General features: G+C 41.7%; 1 protein-coding gene across 1 annotated transcript in view; it reads right to left on the bottom strand.

Moving 5' to 3' along the window:
- The window catches only part of TRAPPC12 (trafficking protein particle complex subunit 12), a 201,709-nt gene that overhangs the window by 30,104 nt on the left and 147,349 nt on the right, over positions 1 to 24,256 (bottom strand). The window contains exon 9 of the mRNA XM_077488729.1: positions 6,691 to 6,789. Within this exon, the coding sequence (XP_077344855.1) occupies positions 6,691 to 6,789 (99 nt within the window). The remainder of the gene's footprint in view (positions 1 to 6,690; positions 6,790 to 24,256) is intronic.

Below are 24,256 nucleotides of genomic sequence, written 5' to 3'. Positions count from 1 at the left end.
CACTAACAAACACTAGAAAACAAAGTGGCATGCAAGCTGGATACACCATTCAGTACTTTCCTTCTATAAGTAGCATGCCCCAGCAGTTCTGGATGCACAATTGCTCATAGGGAAATAAACGACTGGTGTGAATGGGCCCATCCACTTAAGATGGAAAAAGGATGTTTTGTATTTGTAAGGCAGTGGCCATACTTAAAGCTTTACATTAGGCATTGCTATAGAAGACCTAGTACAGCTTTAAAGTCTCTGAATACTTAAAAGTGAACTCCAGGAAAACCATTAAATACACACATACATATACGAGAACAATTTTACTTAGCAGATGTGTATTTCTGTCAATTCCTTTCAGAGAGTTACACAGCCCTACCAAACAGCACACTAAGGCATTTTATGAACGTATACTGAGGTGCGCATGCACAATAAAAAATAAAAAAAAGGGCGCCCTTGATGACGTCATATGTGATAAAACGCGTAGGGAGGAGCCAGAAGTGGCGTCACCACGCATACACTGCTATTGGATTTATGTAAATTGTAGTTGGTTTTATGCCAATTGCTTCCTACAAGCTTATAAGTGATTTTAACCTTTTAATAAACTAGTATAAACAAGTATGAAAGGCTTTACACTATGTGAGCCTGGTGCTCCTTTTTTCTTCTCTCACCGAGCATCTGTCCAGGAGGGAGGTGGCGTCCGTTCATTCCCACATATTGGCTGCGGACTGGTAGTTGCACAAAGTGTTGACTACTCATTAACTGAGAGTCACATTTGATCTGGTAAGCTCATATGCATGGAGAGCACGGCGTGGATCACATATGAAGATTGCAGACAGACAGGGTTTTATTTGGAGGTTCTGCTTTCACTGGTGCAACAAATACAGTAGTAATTGAGTCACTGGTGCATGGACTCTTGCTACTATTGCACATTGATTATATGTACCTTTATGTTTATTGGCGTTTGTTTTGCCACAAGAGTGCAGCACAGTGTTTATTACAACAATTGGTAATCTGATGTATAAAATCCTGAATATATATTCATGCAGCTGTTTTGTTCATCATTCATGTTAACCATTTTTTCCCCCGATCCTGATAAATAAATTGCAGGCAAACAGAAGAGGAGCTTTTACTGCAGAACAGATGTACATGTTATCTTTTGCCAATAACAGCCTACCAGTAATGTTTCATAAAAAAGAATTTCATTTGGCTTCCTGTCCTTCGCTTGTTACTGAAGGAAAAGTGCCACAATGATGAGATTTGTCTATCAGTCATTCTGCTCTATCCCCCTATCAGCATGTTACTTCTTAACTGCAGCACACCTAAATGGCTCCCAGTTTGAGCTTTGCTGCACAGGGATTCCAAGATGCTAATCTCAAGAAAAATCCAGGGTACTTATGCGTGTGGCTTATAAGTGTGTATGTATGTACACATATATATATTTATATTAATTGATATAAATAAATATATATATATATAATATAAATAAATATATATATATATATACACACACACACACACACACACACAAATACACACACAAACTTATAAGATATATATATATATATATATATATATATATATACATATATACATACATATATACACACACATACACACACACACACACACACATATACACATACTTATAAGACAATTATTATTTTATTTTTTACAAAACATGTACCTGAATGTTTTTCATTTTTTTTTTTTTTTTGCCTCGAGTTCATCTTCAAACATCATCAGTACAAAACCCTCAGTGTAACTCACAGATCAGTAAAAGACATACACCATTCACATTCACAGAATATAAAGAAAAATATAAGCAGATTGTATTTGTAGTTAAAAAACAAAACCTTGCAGAGATCTCTCCATCTGATCATGCTTGGACTGATAGCACGGAATGTGACAGCATTCTCTGCCACAATGAACAATGTATCTATTACATGGCAGGACTTGTCAGCACACACATCTCACAATCTTATCTGGCTGAACCAGGCCACAAGAACAGATTGCATATTGTGTCTTCATCTGTTTCATATGACTGACAGATTATGCCTACAAGAGGGATGGTGAATGTGGCGGAGGGGTGAAACCATGTGCCATTTAATAGATATAAGAGAGGGCACACCGGTGATATCATAAGACATAAGGGGCATTTTTTAATTATCCTAACAAAACAGATGTTTAGTCTGCATAGGATTTATAAAGAACGTACACGGTTTTCTTTATACTTTGGGTTTGCACGATATCAGAATTCAAGAGATGGTGCAACTTAATGGGCGTCTTTCATGAGTGAGATTCAAGGAGGCGGCCATTGCTGACCTCTCCTTTTGAGAATGCTAGGTCCCTGGCTGTCTAATGCTCTGAAGATAATCACAAGTATAGTGATAAGAAATTCCGATACTCTTTTAAAGAATGCTTTTTCCAGGTCTGTGACCCAAAAGTCAGACACAGCCAGGCGATTAGTATTTTGGCTGCAATGGCAGCCCCAGTACTTCTCTTATGGCAGAGCCACTTTAAGTGCCTGCAGGATTTTATTTTTAATCAATAGCCTTTCTATGTTCTAGTATCTACAAAGCATAAGTGTATCTGTCACCCGTGCTCAGTGATTGTGTCCAGTCTATAGCCTCACACAACCGTCAGCCAATAAATCCATGAAGAACTAATCATATAACCACCGGTTTTACTCCGTCCCAGTGAGTTCACAGGCTGCAGTCTCTCAAATTGGTAGAGTGCTTTCATTTTCAATGGGCTGTGGGCACACAACACACATTATAATACTCATCTGTGCATTGTGCTGCATTGCCTAGGGCAGTGATGGCTCACTGGCCTTGGGGATTTGGAGTACCATTAAGAATGAATGGAACCACACAGTTTCATGCATTAAGCTGGCCATACATTATACAATTTTCTTGTTCAATTTCCTTTAGATCTACCTTCAGCTATGTAGTGCAAGGGCCTGCCTGATTGCATACAAATTGAAAGCCTAAAGCCCATACACACCATCAGATTTTCTGCTGATTTTTGTCTTCAGATTTACCAAAACCATGTAGTGCAAGGGCCTGTCTGATTACATACACATTGAAACTCCTAAGGCTTCACCTCATATTATATGGTTTTGGTAAATCTGAAGGAAAAAATATCAGCTGAAAATCTGATAGTGTGTATGGGGCTTTATGGGTTTTACCTCAGTCTATGGTTTTGGTAAATCTAAAGGAAATTGTACAAGAAACTTGGAGATTGTATGGCCGGCCTTCCTGTGCATTTTACCACAACGCAATAATCTGAATGGACCCCGACAGTCTCATTGAGTAAACAGAGCAAGGAGCAAAGCAATAAGAGACAATGGGGTATAACTCACAGCAACCAATAGCATTTCACTTTACTGGAGTCAGAAAAGGACAAGACCGATCCTGATATGTTGTTAAGAGAGGTATACATTGCACTGAAGTCTAACAGAACCCTCTTAATGTACTACTGTCAGAATGCACATGCAGTAATGGATAGCAGGTTTTATTTTTTATCTGCCAAGTAATGCCACAAGAAAATGAAGAGAACATGCTGGCAGCACTAGGAGAGTCCGACTACTTATCTCTAATGCCTGTCCCAGAGCTCTGACACAGCCCCCTAAACCTGCTTTAAAGTGATACTAAAAACACACCGTTTAGTTTACATTATACCTTCTCATTCTGTATGTGGATGATGGCACGGTTTATTTTAATAAAAATCGATATAAGTCACATGACCCAGCTATTTCCCAGTCTGTCTGCAGTGAAGCAGGAAAACAGTGACAGGAGGAGCTTCTAGTCCTCCACAGAATAAAAAAACAAAAGAACAAAAAAAAAAACATCCTATGGAATGCAAAGTAAAAATAAAGAATATCAATAAAATGTTTTAAATTTTCATACAAATTTATGTTCGAAATCAAATCTATATTATTTTTGGCAATAAGGCCCCTTTCACACTGGGGCGGTGTGGGAGTCTATCTAAAAATAGCGCCGCTTTACTGTCATTTTAGTGGCGCTATTCGGCCGCTAGCGGGTTGTTTTTAACCCCTGCTAGCAGCCCAAAAAGGGTTAAAACCACCCACAAAGCACCGCTGCAGTGGCGTTTTGTCGGCGGTATAGCCGCGCTGCCCCATTGCTTTCAATGGATAGGAGCGGTGAATACACCGCTTCTTCACCGTTCCAAAGATGCTGCTAGCAGGACTTTTTTTTTTTACCTTCCTGCTAGTGCACCGCTCCAGTGTGAAAGCCCTCCGGATTTCACACTGGAATGAAAGGAGCCGCTTTTTTCAGGCGCTATTTTTAGCGCTGTGGCACCTGAAAAACGCCTCAGTGTGAAAGAGGCCTTACACATTGTGGGTGGATTTCTGCCAGTCATAGGCTGTGTCATGCCCTTCCAACCCGTGTCTTAGAATAAGAAGGAGGTGAAGGCCATTTCAATCAAGATGTAACATCCTGCCCCCATTGCATAGACGATGTTTAGAAGACATGGAGGAGGAGGGAGGGAGTGAGCTGTAATTTACCGCTGTGTATATGCCCCTATGTGTGACTCTATAGTCACATGGGCTGCTCCGATGCGAGAAGGAAGAAATGCTCAGCATAAAAACTCACTGAAAGCTGAGCATGTGCACCAGCTGCCAACACTGCTCTGCAAAGTCCACAAATGCAGTGGGGTCACGGACAGGAGGGGGAGACTGAACAGCAGAATCAACCAGGTGTTTTTGTAGAAAACAATTCCCATAGTGACCGAGTATGAACAGCATTTCATGATAATTTTTAATGCGAGTTTAAGGACACTTTAATCAACAACACTGTTCAGGGAGGAATAACTAGGTTAATTAGAGCAGTGTTCTGTGGGGAGTGTCGGACCACAGAAGAGCGTGTGTGTGAAAGTTCAAGTCTAAGTGGTTCACACTTGATGCCAGACATTGCATGTGATTCACAACACATTGCTGTGCAGATCCCATGCGATGTCTGTGTGATGCAAATTCAGCACGTTTGTATGGCTGAATTTGAATCGCATTCGCATCAAAATGGTGCAGGAGGCTATTTTTGGTTCCTGCACCATTTCACAGTTCACGCTGCGATCCGATCTGGGGGTGTCATTAACTTTGTATTGACACCCACAGTGGTTCACGGTGGGCAGTGTGAACCGCCCGCGATTCAGGTGCGATATGGGAACCGACACTGGAATCGGGCTGGTTCCCGCATTGCACAGGTGTGAACCCAGCCTGTCTTTATGTCCTGGCAGCACAGAGATATTTTAGCCCTTGCATCAGTACCGTATATACTCAAGTATAGGTCGACTCGAATATAAGCCGAGGCCCCTAATTTACCACAAAAAAACTGGGAAAACTTATTGACTCGTGTATAAGCCGAAGATGAGACATGCAGCAGCTACTGTAAGTGGAAAAGTGGGTCAACGGGGGTCAACAATGCCCATCTGCAGCTGTGTAGCTCCCTGTGTCCATTGCAGCCTATCTGTGTCCTGTGCATGCCTCCGTGTGCCAATCTGCAGCCTCCATGTGCCAGCCTCAGTGTGCCAATCTACAGCCTCCGTGTGCCAATCTGCAGCCTCCGTGTCCTTCTGCAGCTCCGTGTGCCATTTTGCACCGATCAGCATGTCATAAAAACATACGGCGGCCATTCCAGGATTCAAAAGCCGCACCTCTCATCCTCGTCTGTGATAGGCCGAACACTCAATTTCCCAGCAGTCAGTGTTCCGCCTATCACGGACATCCGCTCATCCTCATACTACGGACGAGGATGAGAGGATGTCCGTGATAGGCGGAACACTGACTGCTGGGAAATTGAGTGTTCCGCCTATCACAGACAGGGAGGCGCGGCTTTTGAACAGTGGAATGGCCGCCGTTTGTCTGCACGACACGCTGATCAGGTAGGCAGACGGTGGTGACTCGAGTATAAGCGGAGGGGGGCACTTTCAGCCTAAAAAAAGGGGCTGAAAATCTCGGCTTATACTCAAGTATATACGGTATATGCATTAACTATTATTAATTTGGGCTTTAATGCTTTGCTCCTTGTACTCAGCAGATCTATAAAACACATGCATGAGATTATTTACAACTGATCGCATTCACACATTTATCAAAACGGTATCTTACAGCTAAATACGCTTTACATAAATAGCTGTGCATTGTGCATTCCAGGCCAGACTCTGCACATGGCACCAGCAGAATCTCCTGGGACTGCAGCACATAAGACAGGAATATAGATTGTGGCCTTGTATGGCCCACTGAAGCCAGGAAGGTCACAGTCAGCTGCAGGCCTATAGCATTGCCACAGTAATACAAGAGATTGTGGACACCTGTCAAGACTGATATGCCAGGCTGTGTACGAGACTGGAGTAACTCTGACAAGGGGATTACAGAGGAGTTTCATAAGCCTGGAGCTTACATCTCTCTGTAACACAGAGCTGAACCCCTCCTTCTCCATCCAGTGGGAGATCTCACCAGCTCCTGCTCTGTACCTGTAAAGAATCTGGCATCAGTGCATCATTCCCAGACAGGCTCCTCAGCCTACTAATCATTAGCTAATAATTGTAATGTCCGATTTACAGGATAAACACCAGAAAAAATGAGCTCCCCTGTGGCTCCTCTACGGCAATATTTCACGTTATTTAATGACCACATAACTAAATGGGAGAAAACGGACTGGTTGTGAGTTCTGCAATTACCTGAAGAAAAATCCTTCCGATACCGCTCAGCAACTGTGGCTCCTGCTGGGGGTAATACTTTATAACGGCATGATAGGCTTCCACCGCCAGAACGTAATCCTGCAGAAGGGCGGAGGAGAAAGACAATTATTGGTATTTGTTTTACTTTAACTTTCAAACAACTAAAGCTGAACTTATCCTGAACAACCTCCCCAAATCTGCTCCCCCTCCCGAAACATGCAGACTGCCACATGGATGTGTTTCATGGGGCGCCAGTAATTTATCTTTGCACACATTTCAGGTCTATTTCAATATATCTTTGCTGAGAAAACATATTTTTATGGTGAATGCCGGCCTACTACACATCAAATGTTCAAAGGGTCTGTCCACCCAAAACTAATATTCTCCCTATGGAAGGGTGCTAGTGAGCGAAATCACCAAGGTTTTTGCATCTCTCAGGACTCAGTTGACAAGATTTCTTGCCTGGAGTTCACAGCTCTAGACTTCAACCATCCTGAGAGAGCTTTCCTAAAGCTGTATGTCAAATTCTAAATACCAACAACTTACTAAGCCATTCACAACTTGGCCCCCAGCTACATCACTAACTTTGTCTCAAAATATCAAACAAATCATTCTCTTTGCTCCTCTTAAGACCCCCTGCTGTCTTGTCACCACCTTCTATGCTCACCTCCAGGACTTCTCCAGAGCCTCTCAAACTCCTTACCCCAATTTGTCTGACTATCTTCTACTCTGTCCACCTTTAGGCGATCCCTTAAAATCTATCTCTTTAGAGAAGACTATCTGGCTTCCGACTAAACTTTTATTTTTTCCAGCAGCTCATCACCAACAGTAATTTCCATTTATCACTTGACCCTCCCTTTTAGATTGCAAGCTCTAATGAACAGGACCCTCCGATTCCTCTTGTATTGAACTGTACTGTATGCCTTCATTTTGCAAACAGCTGTGCAAACTGCTGGCGCTATATAAATCTGTATAAAAATAATGATAAAAAAGAAGCCTGTGTCTACTCAAAATGTCAATTTTAGATGGATTACCCTCAATTTGGGGTAAATACACCTGCAAAGAACAAGCAGCATTCAAACAATGTAGTGTGTTTCGTTAGCAGTAGCTTGAGATGAACAAACAAATCACACACGGACTGGTGAACTGTGAACAGCGTGTAGATAGACTGCCACTGTGTGCCCATAATAACTCCGATACAGAGAGACTGAGCTTGCAGCAGGCTTGGTTTGATAATCCTCAGTCACTAACAGCTATCCCATAAATACAAACACTTGGCCAAGCCTTCATATTTATGCCCATGGGGGGACAGGGAAGGTGCTCACAGAAACCACTATCACTTGCTATGCGAAATCAACAGCATTTAAACAGGGGTCCCTAACCAATCACTCAGTCCATGAAAGGTGTGAACTGGCACCTTAGGTTGCAGCCCAATCTAAAAGAAATCCTGTATCTTAAAGTGATTGTAAAGTCTTGTTTGTTTGTTTTTTAATTAAAAATAACAAACATGTCATACTTACCTCGTCTGTTGCAGTGGATTTGTACGGAGCAGCCTGGATCCTCCTCTTTCTGGGTCACTCTTCTGTGCTCCTTGCCCCTCCCTCATGTTGGGTGCCCCCACAACAAGCAGCTTGCTATGGGGACACCCAAGCCAAGTCACAGCTCCCTGTATCCATTCAGACACGAAGCTGCGGTCTGACATTACCCCCTTTCTATTCTCATTGGCGGACTGATTTTGATGGACACCAGCGGGAGCCAATGGCACCGCACTGCTGTCTCAGCCAATGATGGGAGTCCCAAAGACATTTCCGCACCGCTGGAGCTAGAGGGACCACAGGTAAGTATTAGGGAGGGCTGAGGAGGGCGCTGCACACAGAAGGCTTTGTATCTTGATGCATAGAAAGATGAAAAAAACCTGTCTTTATAACCACTTTAAAGTGGTTCTAAACCCTTATATATACCCAGTGAAGGGACTATCCTCAGGTGATACGCAGATGAAAAAAATCCTTCTACATAAGTTGTACCTGTCTATCTTCAGATGTCTTTCCACTACAGCCATTCAAACTGCTGAATATTTAAAGCTTGTCTGAGAGTTAAAAAAAAAAAAAAAAAAACTGGCCAGAGCTCTGGGAGGAGAGCTCTGAGAGCTGATTGGAGGGAAAAGACACACCCCCTTCACACAGCACACAGAAACAGACCCGAGGCTGTCAATCAGCTGGAGATCCCTCCCCTGTCACCATTTTTCTCTTGGTGTCAGGAAAACTTTTTGGAAGTGACTCACGTTGACAGCTCTTAACCGAGTACACACTATAGAGGGATATGCTTTGTTCATACTTCATGTCTGAGGTTTACACAACTTTGAAGTCAACATGAATTCCTCTCAACTTCCCATGCAAGGCAAAAACAACCTAATTTTCACTAGAAATGTTTAGCTTTTAAAGATATAGAGGAGAAAAATTGACTTTTCAGGCACGTATATGTATAAACGAAATGTGTAGCTGGCACACATTTCAACAACACATAGACAGCAACTGACAAAGAAGTGTAAAAAGATCTCTGCACAGGGATGCTAGGCTGTTGTATGACTAAACTAGTTTTCACCCAGCAGCATAATAATGATCCACAAAAAAAAATAATGATCCACAAAAATGATGCGATTTCAACAAAAATAAAAAAAGAGGGTACAGAAAAGGGGCAAATGATGACAGTGTATAGCTGGACTCCAGAGCTCCAGATTCTTGATCCAGTTCACAATCATAACAAAAAGGCCAAAATGGCCAATTTGTGAAGTAAATGCTAGTAACTAAATTAAGATGTACAATAAAATGACACGCCAGGAACCCATTTGGTACAATTATGTAGTTCTGAGTTTACCCAACCAAAGATTTTTTTACAATAGAAAAAAAAAAAAAAAAAAAAAGAAGAAGAGAAAAGAAACAGGAACCACCACGATCTATGCCGTGTTGGGTTCATTACCCTTTTAGATACTCATTTCAGATATTTTTTTTTTTTTTTTGCAGAGATGGTTCATGTATCGTTGTCCTGATCTAGCAAAGGCCGTGTGGCATCATGTAAGCATCCAGCGCCAACTAAGCCATGGTTACATAGGAGGCATTATCTGATCTTATCTTAAGGGTCATTTACACCTATGTGTGGATATTTCAGCCTGCCTGGTAATAAACACACATGAATGGGCCCTTCAAATACTCAGTAAATCACAATGAATAGATGTAATCAATCGATATGAACCAGCTACAATGCAAAGAATGGCATTTCTACTTAAAAATGAATTTAAGTATAGATAGAAAGATTTTTCATACTATAAAATCGGACTTTAATGGTATGTGAAGAAACATTTACTACAAAGAACATACATTTCTCACATTTAAAATGATGTTTTTAGTATTTTTCAAAGGATTAAATAATCTTTATATTAAAATAATCTTTGAGCAGAGTTTCGGGTCATGTTGCTTAGTACATAAAAGATCTTTCTTGCATTTGGGCACCTCAACCCAGCTAAAATGCACATAATTATACAATTTCTTGATTTCAAACATGAGTCAGACTTAAAAAAAACATCCTCATTGAAATGAAAGGGAACTTTCATGCGTTTCGCAGCAGGAAAACATACGAAAGGGAATGTAATCCTAGATTTCCTCACAAACTTCATGCTATGGTCACTCCGGCACTCCCAAAATCCCAGTGATTTTGTAGGTGGTACACATCTAAAACATGTCCCCCCCCCCCCCAATGCATTGCGAGGCCTAAGCAACTTATCGGCAGGCCCAATTGCAGTCATGCAGAAGGTAACGGTATGCCAAGAAAATCTTCCAGAAATGCCCTATAAAAAGTTTCCTTAAGCTTTAATAGCATGACAAATCGTTAAAAATAAGTGTACAACTTTTTAAACTCTGAACTGCTTTGAAATATATTCACCAACATCTCAAACACAATATAGCAGTTGAGAAGAAATAAGCTGGAAGTTTCTCAAACATATTGAAAGCACATACTGCTTACCATTTTGAGAACCCCCCCCCCTCCCCCACCTTGATGAAATGCATATACCTTGTGGTAAGCTACTGTACTATACATTATGAATGAATGGTGGAGCAATTTAACGCACACAGTGGCTTGGGTTAATATCATGGTAAAGCCAACATTACCGCAAAGCAGAGTTCTGAAGGAGGACTAAAGACCAACTACCCTTTCAAAAAACATATTCCTTATTCCTTTCAAATCCTAACTCAACCCTCTGGACACTTACCTTAAATCAGCAGACAATGCAATCCTGGAGCATGCACAATACTGGGTGCAGCTCAGTATGAGATGCTTCCCTACAACACTACTATTTAATCGCTCCTACCTCCTAAACTACTGAACCTTCTATATTATTATTTTGAACTTGCAATCTCTACAGTGCCTTGCAAAAGTATTCACCCCCCTTGGCTTTTTACCTATTTTGTTACATTACAGCCTTTAGTTCAATGTTTGTTTTTTTAATCTGAATTATATGTGATGGATCAGAACACAATAGTCTAAATTGGTGAAGTAAAATTAAAAAAATATATACATAAAACAATTTTTCTGAAATAAAAAACTGATAATTGGCATGTGCGTATGTATTCTCCCCCTTTGTTATGAAGCCCATAAAAAGATCCGGTGAGACCAATTACCTTCAGAAGTCACTTAATTAGTGAAATGATGTCCTCCTGTGTGCAATATAGGTGTCACATGATCTGGCATTACATACACACACCTTTTTGAAAGACCCAGAGGCTGCAACACCTAAGCAAGAGGCACCACTAACCAAACACTGCAATGAAGACCAAGGAACTCTCCAAACAAGTAAGGGACAATGTTGTTGAGAAGTACAAGTCAGGTTTAGGTCATAAAAAAAAAAATATCAAAATCTTTGATAATCCCTAGGAGCACCATCAAATGTATCATAACCAAATGGAAAGAACATGGTACAACAGCAAACCTGCCAAGAGATGACCGCACACCACAATTCACAGACCGGGCAAGGAGGGCATTAATCAGAGAGGCAGCACAGAGACCTCAGCCGACCCTGGAGGACCTGCAGAGTTCCACAGCAGAGACTGGATTATCTGTCATATGACGGCAATAAGCTGTACGCTCCATAGAGTTGGGCTTTATGGCAGAGTGGCCAGAAAAAAGCCATTACTTTCAGCAAAAAAACAAAATGGTACATTTTGAGTTTGCGGAAAAAAGGCATGTGGGAGACTCCCAAAATGTATGGAGGAAGGTGCTCTGGTCTGATGAGACTAAAATGTTACTTTTTGGCCATCAAAGAAGTCGCTATGTCTGGCACAAACTCAACACATCACCCAAAGAACACTATCCCCACAGTGAAACAAGGTGGTGGCAGCATCGTGCTGTGGGGATGTTTTTCAGCAGTCTGCACTGGGAAACTGGTCAGAGTTGAGGGAAAGATGGATGGTGCTAAATACAGGGATATTCTTGAGCAAAACCTGTGCCACGCTGGGTGTGATTTGAGGCTAGGACGGAGGTTCATCTTCCAGGACAATGACCACAAACACACTGCTAAAGCAACACTTGAGTAGTTTAAGGGGAAACATGTAAATGTGTTTGAATGGCCTAGTCAAAGCCCAGACCTCAATCCAATAGAAAATCTGTGGTCAGACTTAAGGATTGCAGTTCACAAGCGCAAGTCATCCAACTTGAAGGAGCTGGAGCAGTTTTGCAAGGAGGAATGGGCAAAAATCCCAGTGGTAAGATGTGGCAAGCTCATAGAGCCTTATCCAAAGGGACTTGAAGCTGTGATAGCCGCAAAAGGTGGCTCTACAAAGTATTGACTTTAGGGGGGTGAATAGTTATGCACATTGACTTTTTCTGTTATTTTGTCCAATTTGTTGTTTTCTTCACAAAAAAAAAACAAACAAACAAAAAAAAAAACACAACATCTTTAAAGTTGTGGGCATGTTCTGTAAATTAAACAATGCAAATCCTCAAACAATTCATGTTAATTACAGGTTATGAGGCAACAAAACACGCAAAATGCCAAGGGGGGGGGGGGGGGGGGGTGAAGACTTTTGCAAGGCACTGTATATTAGCCTGAAACTAAGGGGAAACCTAAACCTCATTTAACTTCATATATTCTCTGTTTACAATAAGCACAGGATAGGATTAAAGAAGAAGAAGTGACAGTGTCCCTTTAAGTCTTCCGTCTACATGGAATGCACAATTTATGTTATTCAGATAAGGAGAAAGCGGCCCATTTCCCATCTTCAATAAATCCTCTCATTTGAGTTTCTCACATCTGATGTTGATCTATTATACAAGGAGATTAGCACCCTCCGAGATACGGTACATTTTGTAATTATTGTAAGAGCAGAGGAGCAAGCGGCACATTTTATCTCCTACAAATTAAATACCTCCCAAACTTCCTCCGGATACATAGATTGCACACAGATAATGGAGCCATCACCTGGGAAATACAGAGCTCAAATGAAACATCTTTACATCTTTCAGATGAGAGGAAGAGCAGAAAAATGGTGAATTAAAGCAAAGATCTGTGTTTTTTTTCTTCTTATCTGATTTCAGTATATGCCTGAAGTCTTGCAATGTAGGACAATCACAAATAAAATATACCGAGGATGCTTTCAGAGACCACCCAATGAGCTCCAGAAGACCCTGGGAACAGGTAGAAGCCCACCCTGAAACACAACCACTCTGTTTAATCCAGGGAACCTTTCTTCAGGGTGCAGGATTTGTTGCTGATCTATACAGCTTGTGTCAAAGGCAAGCATCAATTTTATTGACTAAACCCTTCACCGTACGACTATTGATGAGGGTTTAACGAGAGAAAGTCTTCTCTCAGGACAGAGGAAGACAAAAGGTACCGTATTTATCAGTGTATTACACGCATCCCAAGTTTAGGAGGGAAGTTTAAGGAAAAAAAAAACTTAATTTTAAATGTCCATCAATGCAGCCTTATCAGTGTCCATCTGCAGCCTTGACCATAATTACATTTCAGCATGATCAGTGTCCATCTGCAGCCTTGCCCATCACTGCAGCATGATCAGTGTCCATCTACAGCCTTTCCCATCATTGGAGCATAATTTGTACCCATTTGCTTTAATTTGCCGCTGTTTGCAGCATGATTAGTGGCCGAGAGAAGCAGAGTACACACGTGACTCGGCTCTGTCTATTTTGGCAGCGCTCCTTCCCTCCTTCCCCTCTGAGGCAGCCGTTCGGCGTATAACACGCACTCACAATTTTCCCCCGATTTTAAGGAGAAAAAAGTGTGTGTTATAAGTCGATAAATACGGTATATTGCATGCAATCTCCCCAGGAGTGGAGGACGCACAAGAAGCATGTCAAAAAAAGAAATAAAAATCAGATGATGGGATGCTCCGTCCTACGACTGGTCACGCAAGTTTCGTTTCACAATAATATACCACACTATAAGAGGAATTTTGTGCTAGCTCTATGTTGATCATGATGTATTGAAAACAATACACACACTATTTTATATATGTACACACACACACACACACACACACACACACACACACACACACACAGTACTGTGCAAACATTTTTAGGGAGGTGCTGTAAAGTAAGAATGCTTTCAAAAATATATGTTTTAAATGTTTTTTTTTTAGACAATTTACAAATCGCAAAGGGAGTGAACAGAAGAAAATGGAAATCACATATTTGGCGTGACTACCCTTTGGCTTCAAACCAGCATTCATTCTTCTAGGTACACTTGTGAGCAGTTTTTGAAGGACCTCATCAGGTAGATTGTTCCTAATATCTTGGAAAACTAACCACAGATTATCTATGGATGTAGGCTGTTTCCTTCTGTCTCTTCTTGTAATCCCAGACAGACTCGATGTTGAGATCGGGGCTCCATGAGAGCCAAACCATAACTTCAAGGACTCCTTTATGCTGAAGATAATTCTTAAATTACATTGGCTGTATGTTTGGAGTTGTTGTTCTGCTGCAGAACACATCTGTGGCCAATCACATGCCTCCCTTATGATATGGCATGATAGATAAGTATCTGCCTGTATTTCTTTTTTTTTTTTTTTAACTTTAAATTCTCTTTATTTGTTTTTATTCTATCATACAAAATTTTCATACTACAAAACCACAATATAGACATAAAACAGTAGAATTAAATTAAACAATTATCTTCCATACTTTCTACCTTAATTTATCCCATGATTTATTATATACTTGCATATTACACCCCTTTAACTCCCCCCCCCTCCCTCCCCTAGCCCCCCCCGCTCACCTCAACATTTCTTTCATACCAGGTTAGTCGTCACTATCTCCTTTGTTCTGCCTCCAAGTGTTTCACTCCACAGTGCTTAACTGAACTTATCGTTTATCCTTTTCCTCTTCTACTGTTATTGGTCAAGCGGATACCCTATTTCATTCAGCCAAGGTCTCCATATTTTCTCGAACCCTCTGAGATTTCCCCTACGTATATATACGGTCTTCTCCCTCCACACTAGATCATTAATGACCTGGGTCCATTCACCCAGAAGAGGTGCCCTCTCGGACTGCCATTTCTGTGCCATCAATCTGCCTGTATTTCTCAACATTGAGGACTCTATTGATCGGGCAATGTTGAGGACCATAGACGTAGTGGTCAGCCAAGGGTAGCCCATGATTACTTCCCATCGACATCTGAAGATGTCCTGCCATGCCATCAGCATAGAACTAGAGGAAACTAGTGGGACCCAGGCTCACCCATCTACTGTCCAGAAAAATCTGGCCATAAGAGGTCTTCATGCAAAAATTGTGGCCAAAAACAAGGCTAAGCGACTCAATTATGCACAAAAACATAGGAACTGGGGTGCAGGTAAATGGCAGCATGTGCTCTGGACAGAGTAGTCAAAATCTGAAATATTGGGCTGTAGCAGGAGGCAGTTTATTTACTTAAGGGATGTAGAGTGGTGCAATATGATTGTCTGCAGGCAACAGTGACGCATGGTAGAGTTCTGCATTTCTATAAATGGAGTTGGAGATTTGTTCAGGATCAAGGGTGACCCTGATGCTGAGGAATACAGGCAAATAATTATCTGTCATGCCATACCATCAGGGAGGCATGTGATTGGCCTCAAATTTATTCTACAGCAGGATAGTGACCTCAAACTTACAGCCAATGTCATTAAGAACTATCTTCAGCGTAAAGAAAAACAAGAGGTCCAGGAAGTGATGGTTTGGCCCCCACAAAGCCCTTGTTGCAACATCAAGTCTGTCTTGAATTACATGGCGAGACAGAAGGATCTGAGGTAGCTTACATTCACATAAGATCTGTGGTTAGTTCTCCAGGATGTCTGGAACAACCTACCCGAGTTCCTTCAAACACCATGTGCAACTGCAGCTAGAAGAGTGAATGCCATTTTGAAGACAAAGGGTGGCCACACCAAATATTTGATTTGATTTTTCTTTTATTCATTTACTTTCCATTTTGTTAATAGGTAAAAATAAACTATTAACACTTCTATTTGTGAAAACACTCAATTTACGGCATTTCTTCACAAATCCCTAAATGTTTGCACAGTACTTTGTGTGTGTGTGTAGATGTAAAATATTATATATATATATATATATATATATATATATATATATATATATATATATATTAATTTAAGTGTGATATCTATCTATACACACACACACACACACACACACACACACACACACGAGGGGTGTTCAAGTGAAACCGGGACAATTCAATTTATAAAAGGTATAAAAAGGAATGCTAGCGTGGCGGTGCTACATGCAGCAGTAAGTAGCAAGTGTGTCCTATTACAGATATGTGGTGCACATCGCAGACCAGTTCAACGACCATTAATCAAGATGGCAGACAACAGTGTTAGTGCATGCATGGAACAGCGCGTGGTGATGAAGTTTCTTTTTAAAAGAAGGAGTAAAACCCGTTGATATCTACAGAAGACTTAAAGCACAGTGCGATGATGAGACGCTCAACTGCAGTAAGACATTTGAGTGGTGTATATGTTTAATAGATGCCCGTACATCCACCAGTGACATTTCAAAGATGCCCGTATGTCCATCAGTGACAATCCCGGCCATGCTGGTTCTAGAGCAGTCATTCCTATGAACATTCAATAAGGTTCGAGACACCGCTGAAATGCATCAGGCATCACATGGAACACCCGATCCTGGATAATCGACACAGTACCTAACTAGAAATAGCAAAACCACAAAAAAAAAAAAAAATAAGAAAGTTCCTCGGAGATCAGCATTTCAGCACGAATGACTAAATTATATGATGATGAATTAAATAAATGAAATAATAAATTCAGATTCCCCTCCTTGAAATGTGTTTTTTATTTAATAAACTAAAAAGTCCCAGTTTTACAGGTTGATGTGTGTATATATATATATATATATATATATATATATATATATATATATATATATATATATATATATATACACATATACATATACACACACACACCAGGTTAAATAAGTATTGAACACGTCACTATTTTTCTAGGTAAATATATTTCCAAAAGTGCTATCCAAAGATCTGGGGAAGGGTACAGACAATTTTTTCACCACGCCAGTAACAATCCATACATACAAAGAAACCAAAATAAATAAATTCAGAAATTAAGTTATGTGTAATAAAATGGAATGACACAGGGAAAAAGTATTGAACACGCTAACTGAATTTTTTTTTTAATACTTCTTACATAATCCTTAGTTGGTAATGAGAGCTTGAAGACGCCTCTTGTATGGAGAAACTAGTTGCATACATTGCGGAGGTGTGATTTTGGCCAATTCTTCCACACAGCCTTCAAATCTTGATGGTTCCATGGGTCTCTTCTATGAACTCTGATCTTTAGATTTTCTATTGGACTCAAGTCAAGCGATTGGCTGGGCCATTCTAGCAGCTTTATTTTATTTCTTTGAAAACAATTGAGAGTTTCCTTGGCTTTGTGTTTGGGATCATTGTCTTGCTGAAATATCCACCCCCGTTTCATCTTCATCATCCTGGTAGATGGCAGCATATTTTTATCAAGAACCTCCAAACTTCACTGTTGGTATGGTGTTTTTGGGGTGATGTGCAATGCAGTTGACTTCCAAACATGGTGTGTATCATGGCATCCAAAGAGTTCAATTTTGATCTCATCTGTCCAGACTATATTCTCCCAGTATATTGTAGGCTTGTCTAAATGGTGTGCAGCAAACTTTAAAGCAATACTGAAGTCTTTTCAATAACAAACAGGTCATACTTACCTTCTCTGTGCAAAGATTTTGCACAGAGGATCCCGAATCCTCCTCTTCTCAGGTCCCACACCAGCTCTCCTGGCTCCTTTCTCCTGCCGGGTGCCCCCATGGCAAGCAGCTTGCTCTGGGGACAACCAAGCAGGCGCACTCCTGAGCCACGGCTCCATGTGGCCATTCAGGGGGGCTGCTGCACACAGGTTTTGCATGAATGCATGAAGGTAAAACACCTTGTGCCTTTACAACCAACCACTTTAAACATGTTTTGTCTTTAGCAATGGAGTCTTGCATTGTGAGCGTGCATACAGGCCATGGCAGTTGAGTGTATTACTTAATGTTTTCAATGAAACAATTGTACCTGCCAATTCCAGGTCTTTCTGATGCTCTCCACAAGTGGTCCTTGGCTCTTGGACAACTCTGCTGATAATTCTTTTCACTCCTCTGTCAGAATGCTTGCAAGGAGCACCTGGTTGTGGCCGTCTTATGGTGAAATAATGTTCTTTCCACTTCCGGATTATGACCTCAACAGTGCTCACTGGAACATTCAGAAGTTTAGAAATCCTTCTGTAACCAATGCTATCAGTATGTTTTGCAACAATAAGGTTGGAAAGGTCTTGTGAGAGCTCTTTGCTTTTACCCATCACGAGATGTTTCTTGTGTGACACCTTGGTAATGAGACAACTATTTATAGGCCATCAGTTGAGCCTGAACCAGCTCATATTAATTTGCAATGACAAGGGGCAGGATTGCTTTCTAATTACTGATCGATTTCAGCGGGCGTCTTGGCTTTCCACGCCTTTCTGCACCTCCCCTTATGAGTTCAATACTTTTTCCCTGTGTCATTCCATTTTATTTCACACAACTTCATTTCTGAATGTATTTGTTTTGGTTTCTTTGTATGTATGAATTGCATGGGTTGTTACCGACACATGCTAACAATTTCATTTCAAGAGCACCTTTAGAAATATATTTACCCAGAAAAATGGTGATGTGTTCAATACTTATTTTATATATTGTATATACAGTGCATCCGTAAAGTATTCACAGGGCTTCACTTTTTCACGTTATATTACAGCCTTATTCCAAAATGGAATAAATTCATTATTTTCCTCAAAAGTCTACAAACAATACCCCATAATGACAACCTGAAACGAGTTTGAAATCTTTGCAAATTTATAAAAAAAAAAAAAACACATGTACACAAGTATTCACAGCCTTTGCCGTGACACTCAAATTGAGCTCAGGTGCATCCTGTTTCCACTGATCATCCTTGGGATGTTTCTAAAACTTGATTGGAGTCCACCAGTGGTAAATTCAGTTTATTGGACATGGTTTGGAAAGGCGCACACACACCTGCCTATATAAGGTCCCACAGTTAACAGTGCAAGTCAGAGACCAACCAAGCCATGAAATCCACAAAATTGTCTGTAGACCTCAGAGACAGGATTGTATTGAGGCAAAGATCTGGGGAACAGACAATTTTCTGCATCATTGAAGGTCCCAATGAGCACATTGACCATCATCCACAAAGGTTTGGAACTACCAGGACTCCTCCTAGAGCAGGCCGCCCAGCCAAACAGTGATCAGGGGAGAAGGGCCTTAGTCAGGGAGGTGACCAAGAACCCGATGGTCACTCTGACAGAGCTCCAGCGTTTGTGTGTGGAGAGAGAACCTTCCAGAAGAACAACCATCTCTGCAGCACTCCACCAATCATCAGGCCTGTATGGTAGAGTGGCCAGACAGAAGCCACTCCTCAGTAAAAAGGCACATGACAGCCCACCTAGAGTTTACCAGAAGGCTCCTGAAGGACTATGACCATGAGAAACAAATCTCTGGTCTGATGAAACAAAGTCTGAAATCTTTGGTCTGAATGGCAAGCCTCATGTCTGGAGGAAACCAGGCACCGCTCATTACCTGGCCAATACCATCCCTACACTAAAGCATGGTGGTGACAGCATCATGCTGTGGGGATGTTTTTCAGTTGCAGGATCGAGGGAAAGATTAATGCAGCGATGTCCTGAGACATCCTTGATAAAAACCTGCTACAGGAAGCTCTGGACCTCAGATTGGTGTGAAGGTTCATCTTACAACAGTACACAGCCAAGATAACAAAGGAGTGGCTACGGGACAACTCTGAATTTCCTTGAGTGGCCCAGCCAGAGCCCAGAATTGAACCCGATTAAACATCTCTGGAGAGATCTGAAAATGTCTGTGCACATACGCTCCCCAACCAACCTGATGGAGCTTGAGAGGTCCTGCAAAGAATAAGAGAAAATGCCCAAAAATAGGTGTGCCAAGCTTGTAAGACTCAAGCTTGTAATTGGTGCCAAAGGGGCTTCAACAAACTATTGAGCAAAGGCTGTGGATACTTATGTACATGTGATTTTTTTGCTTTTTATTTTTAATAAATTTGCAAAGATTTCACGTTGTTATTATGGGGTTGGTTTGTAGACTTTTGAGGAAAATAATGAATTTAATCAATTTTGGATTAAGGCTGTAACATAACAATATGTGGAAAAAGTGAAGCGCTGTGAATACTTTCCGGATGCACTGTATATATAAACAAAAAACATACACGGGAGAGACAAGAAATTTAAAGACACTGTATCTCAAAATGATAACGATGCAATCACATCATGTAAGGATTATCTACAGTTCAGCCATATTTGCCAGAAGCTGCATGCTTTTAGCGCATCAGAGGCAGGAAGGTGCCTGGCCTGGAATTGTCCCACTGACCAAAACCTGGCTTAATGGTCAGTGGGCAAAAAGATAACTTGGCAGTAGCAGCATAGAGTTTTGGGGAAAGTGGTTCACTGTTGCTTTAGTAAAGGCTAGTTCAGGTGCTTATTTTGTATATTTTTGGGGTGCGAGGGGCAGCATAGTTAAGTTGCGTTTTTAAAGATAAGTGTACTTGTAATACGTATCCTTTATTTACACTTGCCCTTGCAGTCCACATAAAAAAGTCAGTTGGAAGGGCTTCTGAATTTGCTAACAAACAAGGAAGGGTAAGTTAGGGTTAGAAAAGAAAGGATGAACGGCTTATTTATCTCAATACAAAGCTGTTCCTCCAGCCTTTAGCTCCCTCTAATGGTGGCTGGGAGTAACTACAGGAAAAGATCAAGGCAAACGTAGTAAAAGGGTGCAGCAAATAAGCAGGGTAGACAAGTACAAGCAGTGTCAAGACAAGGTCCTATAGCACACAAAACGAACTCAGCAGTGTAAACCTCACGCCGTGCCTTTTTTGCACACTTCTCCTGCTGAAGTGCCCAAAGCAGACAGGCTTCTGCCTATCCCTTGCCTTTACCTCAAGTATAGGCCCTTTCCCCACATTTATAAAGTTTTAGGGTATTTAAAAAGATAATGTTAAAGACCCATTCCTTTACTTTTAAACAATAAATGCATACTTTTGTGCACTCTTTATTATTACTTTTTTCCAACACGGCCCATACTGCAAAATGTATCGCTAACTGCAGAAAAGAAACCTTGGCAAGAATGGGGATGGTGGGGTTTGAGCTAGACTCATTGATATTAATGAACAGGAAGCACTGGAGTTCTTCATGGCTATCCCACAGCTACAGCACAATGAGGTAGGTAAAATAGGAAAGAAACAGAAAAGGAGAGGCCAGTGAAACAAAGACTTTACTTTCTCCAACAACTTTATCTTAACTTATCTTAATCATAACTGCTAAATCAGGCAAACTTCAACCTAACATGTAACCAGGTTGGGGAAGAGCTTAGATGGCGGAATTCCAGACATTTTTTTTCAATGAAGAGTGACATTTTCCTTGCCGATGTCTCTTCTGGCTTCTAATTATATCACTAGGACAGGAAGTTAGGCTAATCCTCCTAATGGAAATAAAACACTTAAGTACAGTGAAGAATGGTCAGAATGACTTTCTACTGCTGTTTTTATCATATTTGTAACAGTGGGTCTAGATATGAGGGGAAGGAAAAAAAAAAAAAAAAAAGAAGAAGAAGATTGAGCTTTCAAGTATTCCCGTTCTAACACAAAATAAAGACTTTTGGTCAGAGAGCCACTTCACACAGGCTCGTAGCTAGGGCAGTCTTTACCGCGGGGCAAACGGGGCAGCGGCCCTGTCTTTGCTCTGGGGACCAAAGTAGTTGCCCCATGAGCCCGGGGTACCCGCAAATTGGGGCCCCAATAATGGCACTGCAGAGTGCACCAGGGACACGGGAAGCAGCGCTGTATTCCCGAGCCAGCAGAGAAGGGGGCAGGGCTGGGAACTCCACTGACACTCTGACCCCGCCCCATGCAGTCTGTATGTGCAGGAGGGAATGTAGTAGGAACAGAGATCTGAGTGGGAGCCTCTCCCCCTGGACTCCTGAAAGTGCATGGTAGGCCCTGCTGGTCAAGTATGTCCTTCCCCCTGTAGACTGCCTGACTATCCTAAACCCCGAGCTGTTCATCACTGAACGGTCCATCTCCTGTACTGTGTGTGTAGTCTCTGACCGGCTCCTATAGTGTGTTTTCAATCTCCGACCGGCTCCTATAGTGTGTTTTCAATCTCCGACCGGCTCCTATAGTGTGTTTTCAATCTCCGACCGGCTCCTATAGTGTGTTTTCAATCTCCGACCGGCTCCTATAGTGTGTTTTCAATCTCCGACCGGCTCCTGTGGTACGCGCGCGCGCGCGCAGCCTCCGACCGTCTCCTGTGGTACACGCGCGCGCAGCCTCCGACCGTCTCCTGTGGTACACGCGCGCGCGCGCAGCCTCCGACCGTCTCCTGTGGTACACGCGCGCGCGCAGCCTCCGACCGTCTCCTGTGGTACACGCGCGCGCGCAGCCTCCGACCGTCTCCTGTGGTACACGCGCGCAGCCTCCGACCGTCTCCTGTGGTACACGCGCGCGCAGCCTCCGACCGTCTCCTGTGGTACACGCGCGCAGCCTCCGACCGTCTCCTGTGGTACGCGCGCAGCCTCCGACCGTCTCCTGTGGTACGCGCGCAGCCTCCGACCGTCTCCTGCAGTATGTCTGCAGTGTCTGACTGCCTCCTTTAGATGTGTCTGCAGTCTCTCACCCTCCCCTGTAGTAGGTGTATTAATGTGCTTACTTGCTCAAATATTTGGGATTGCTCCACTGCTCTGTTAGCGGTAATGATGTGCAGTAAAATCTAGAAACCAATCAGTGAGCAGTAATGATGTGCTGTAATTTCTAGCAACCAGTGATTGGTAATGATGTGCTGTAATCTATAGCAAACAATCAGCGAGCAGTAATAATGTGCAGTAACCTCTAGCAACCAATCAGCAAGCAGAAATTATGAGTTGTGAATCTCTCAGAATGGGGGGGTTGCCAAGAAAATTTTGCTCAGGGTCCAATATTAAGACAGCCCTGCTCCTAGCAGAACATTATGCTTCAAAAAGGGAGCAAAAGATGCATAAAAAGGAGCATGAGCACTATCTGTATTTCCTACTCATCTACCCAAAGATCAACTATTACTAGGTGCAGGTTGGCTAGCGATTGCTTGTCTGTGTATACGGTGGGATGTCACACAAGGACCTTCTCATCACTGTGGTCGAGGTATAGGTATTATTTTAGTGAAAATTCAAACAATACACCATGCTAGAGGTCTGTTCAGTCTACAAAGAAATCATTATAAATTACCTGCATGTATTCAATCAGCTTTTGTGGTGCAGTCAAGCACTTCTTACATTGATGCAATTAATGAGCACCTTTCTGTTCGTGATAATTTATAACATTTTGAAATAACTACACCGCAAGCATGGAATACTACAAGTGACCTCTAGATGGCAATACATGGTACAGCTTAAGATATGAGCAATCTTACTTCAATCCTATATTTGCCTAGCTAGACAAAAAAAAAAAAAAAAAACCATCACAGCCCTAAAAACTTGCTAGTAAACATTTTTTAAACAAACATACCTTGACTATCTCACTATAGCAGGTTCTTCTTCTGCTATGTTAGATGACAAACACAAATTAAGTGGAACAACAATCATTTCAGCTATAGGAAATGCATCATATAATGAGCCTGTTAATCGGTGTGTTTTTGGTTTTCTGTTCAATGGGCGTTGATGGCAGGCACCATGCTGTCTACACGCAGTTTATTACACCGGTGCTCAGAATATAGTGCAGGAAAATGTATTACAGAGATATGATCATGGTTTGCTTTAATCTAAAGCAACACGATGTAAAAAAATAAAATAAAAAATAAAGCACACTATTATATAGGATCATTAATACTGAGCCCTGCGGAGGCTGGTGAGTCCTATGTTCTGTTGAAGAGCGATAGTCACAAAAGAATTTTCTGCTTCTGATACACTTACA

Source organism: Lithobates pipiens, unplaced genomic scaffold (assembly GCF_037356315.1).
Source record: "Lithobates pipiens isolate NorthernLeopardFrog02 unplaced genomic scaffold, aLitPip1_a1.2 Scaffold_18, whole genome shotgun sequence".
Lineage (NCBI taxonomy): Eukaryota > Metazoa > Chordata > Amphibia > Anura > Ranidae > Lithobates > Lithobates pipiens.
The sequence above is the reverse complement of the archived record's forward strand: the minus strand, read 5'-3'. Positions and strand labels throughout refer to the sequence as shown.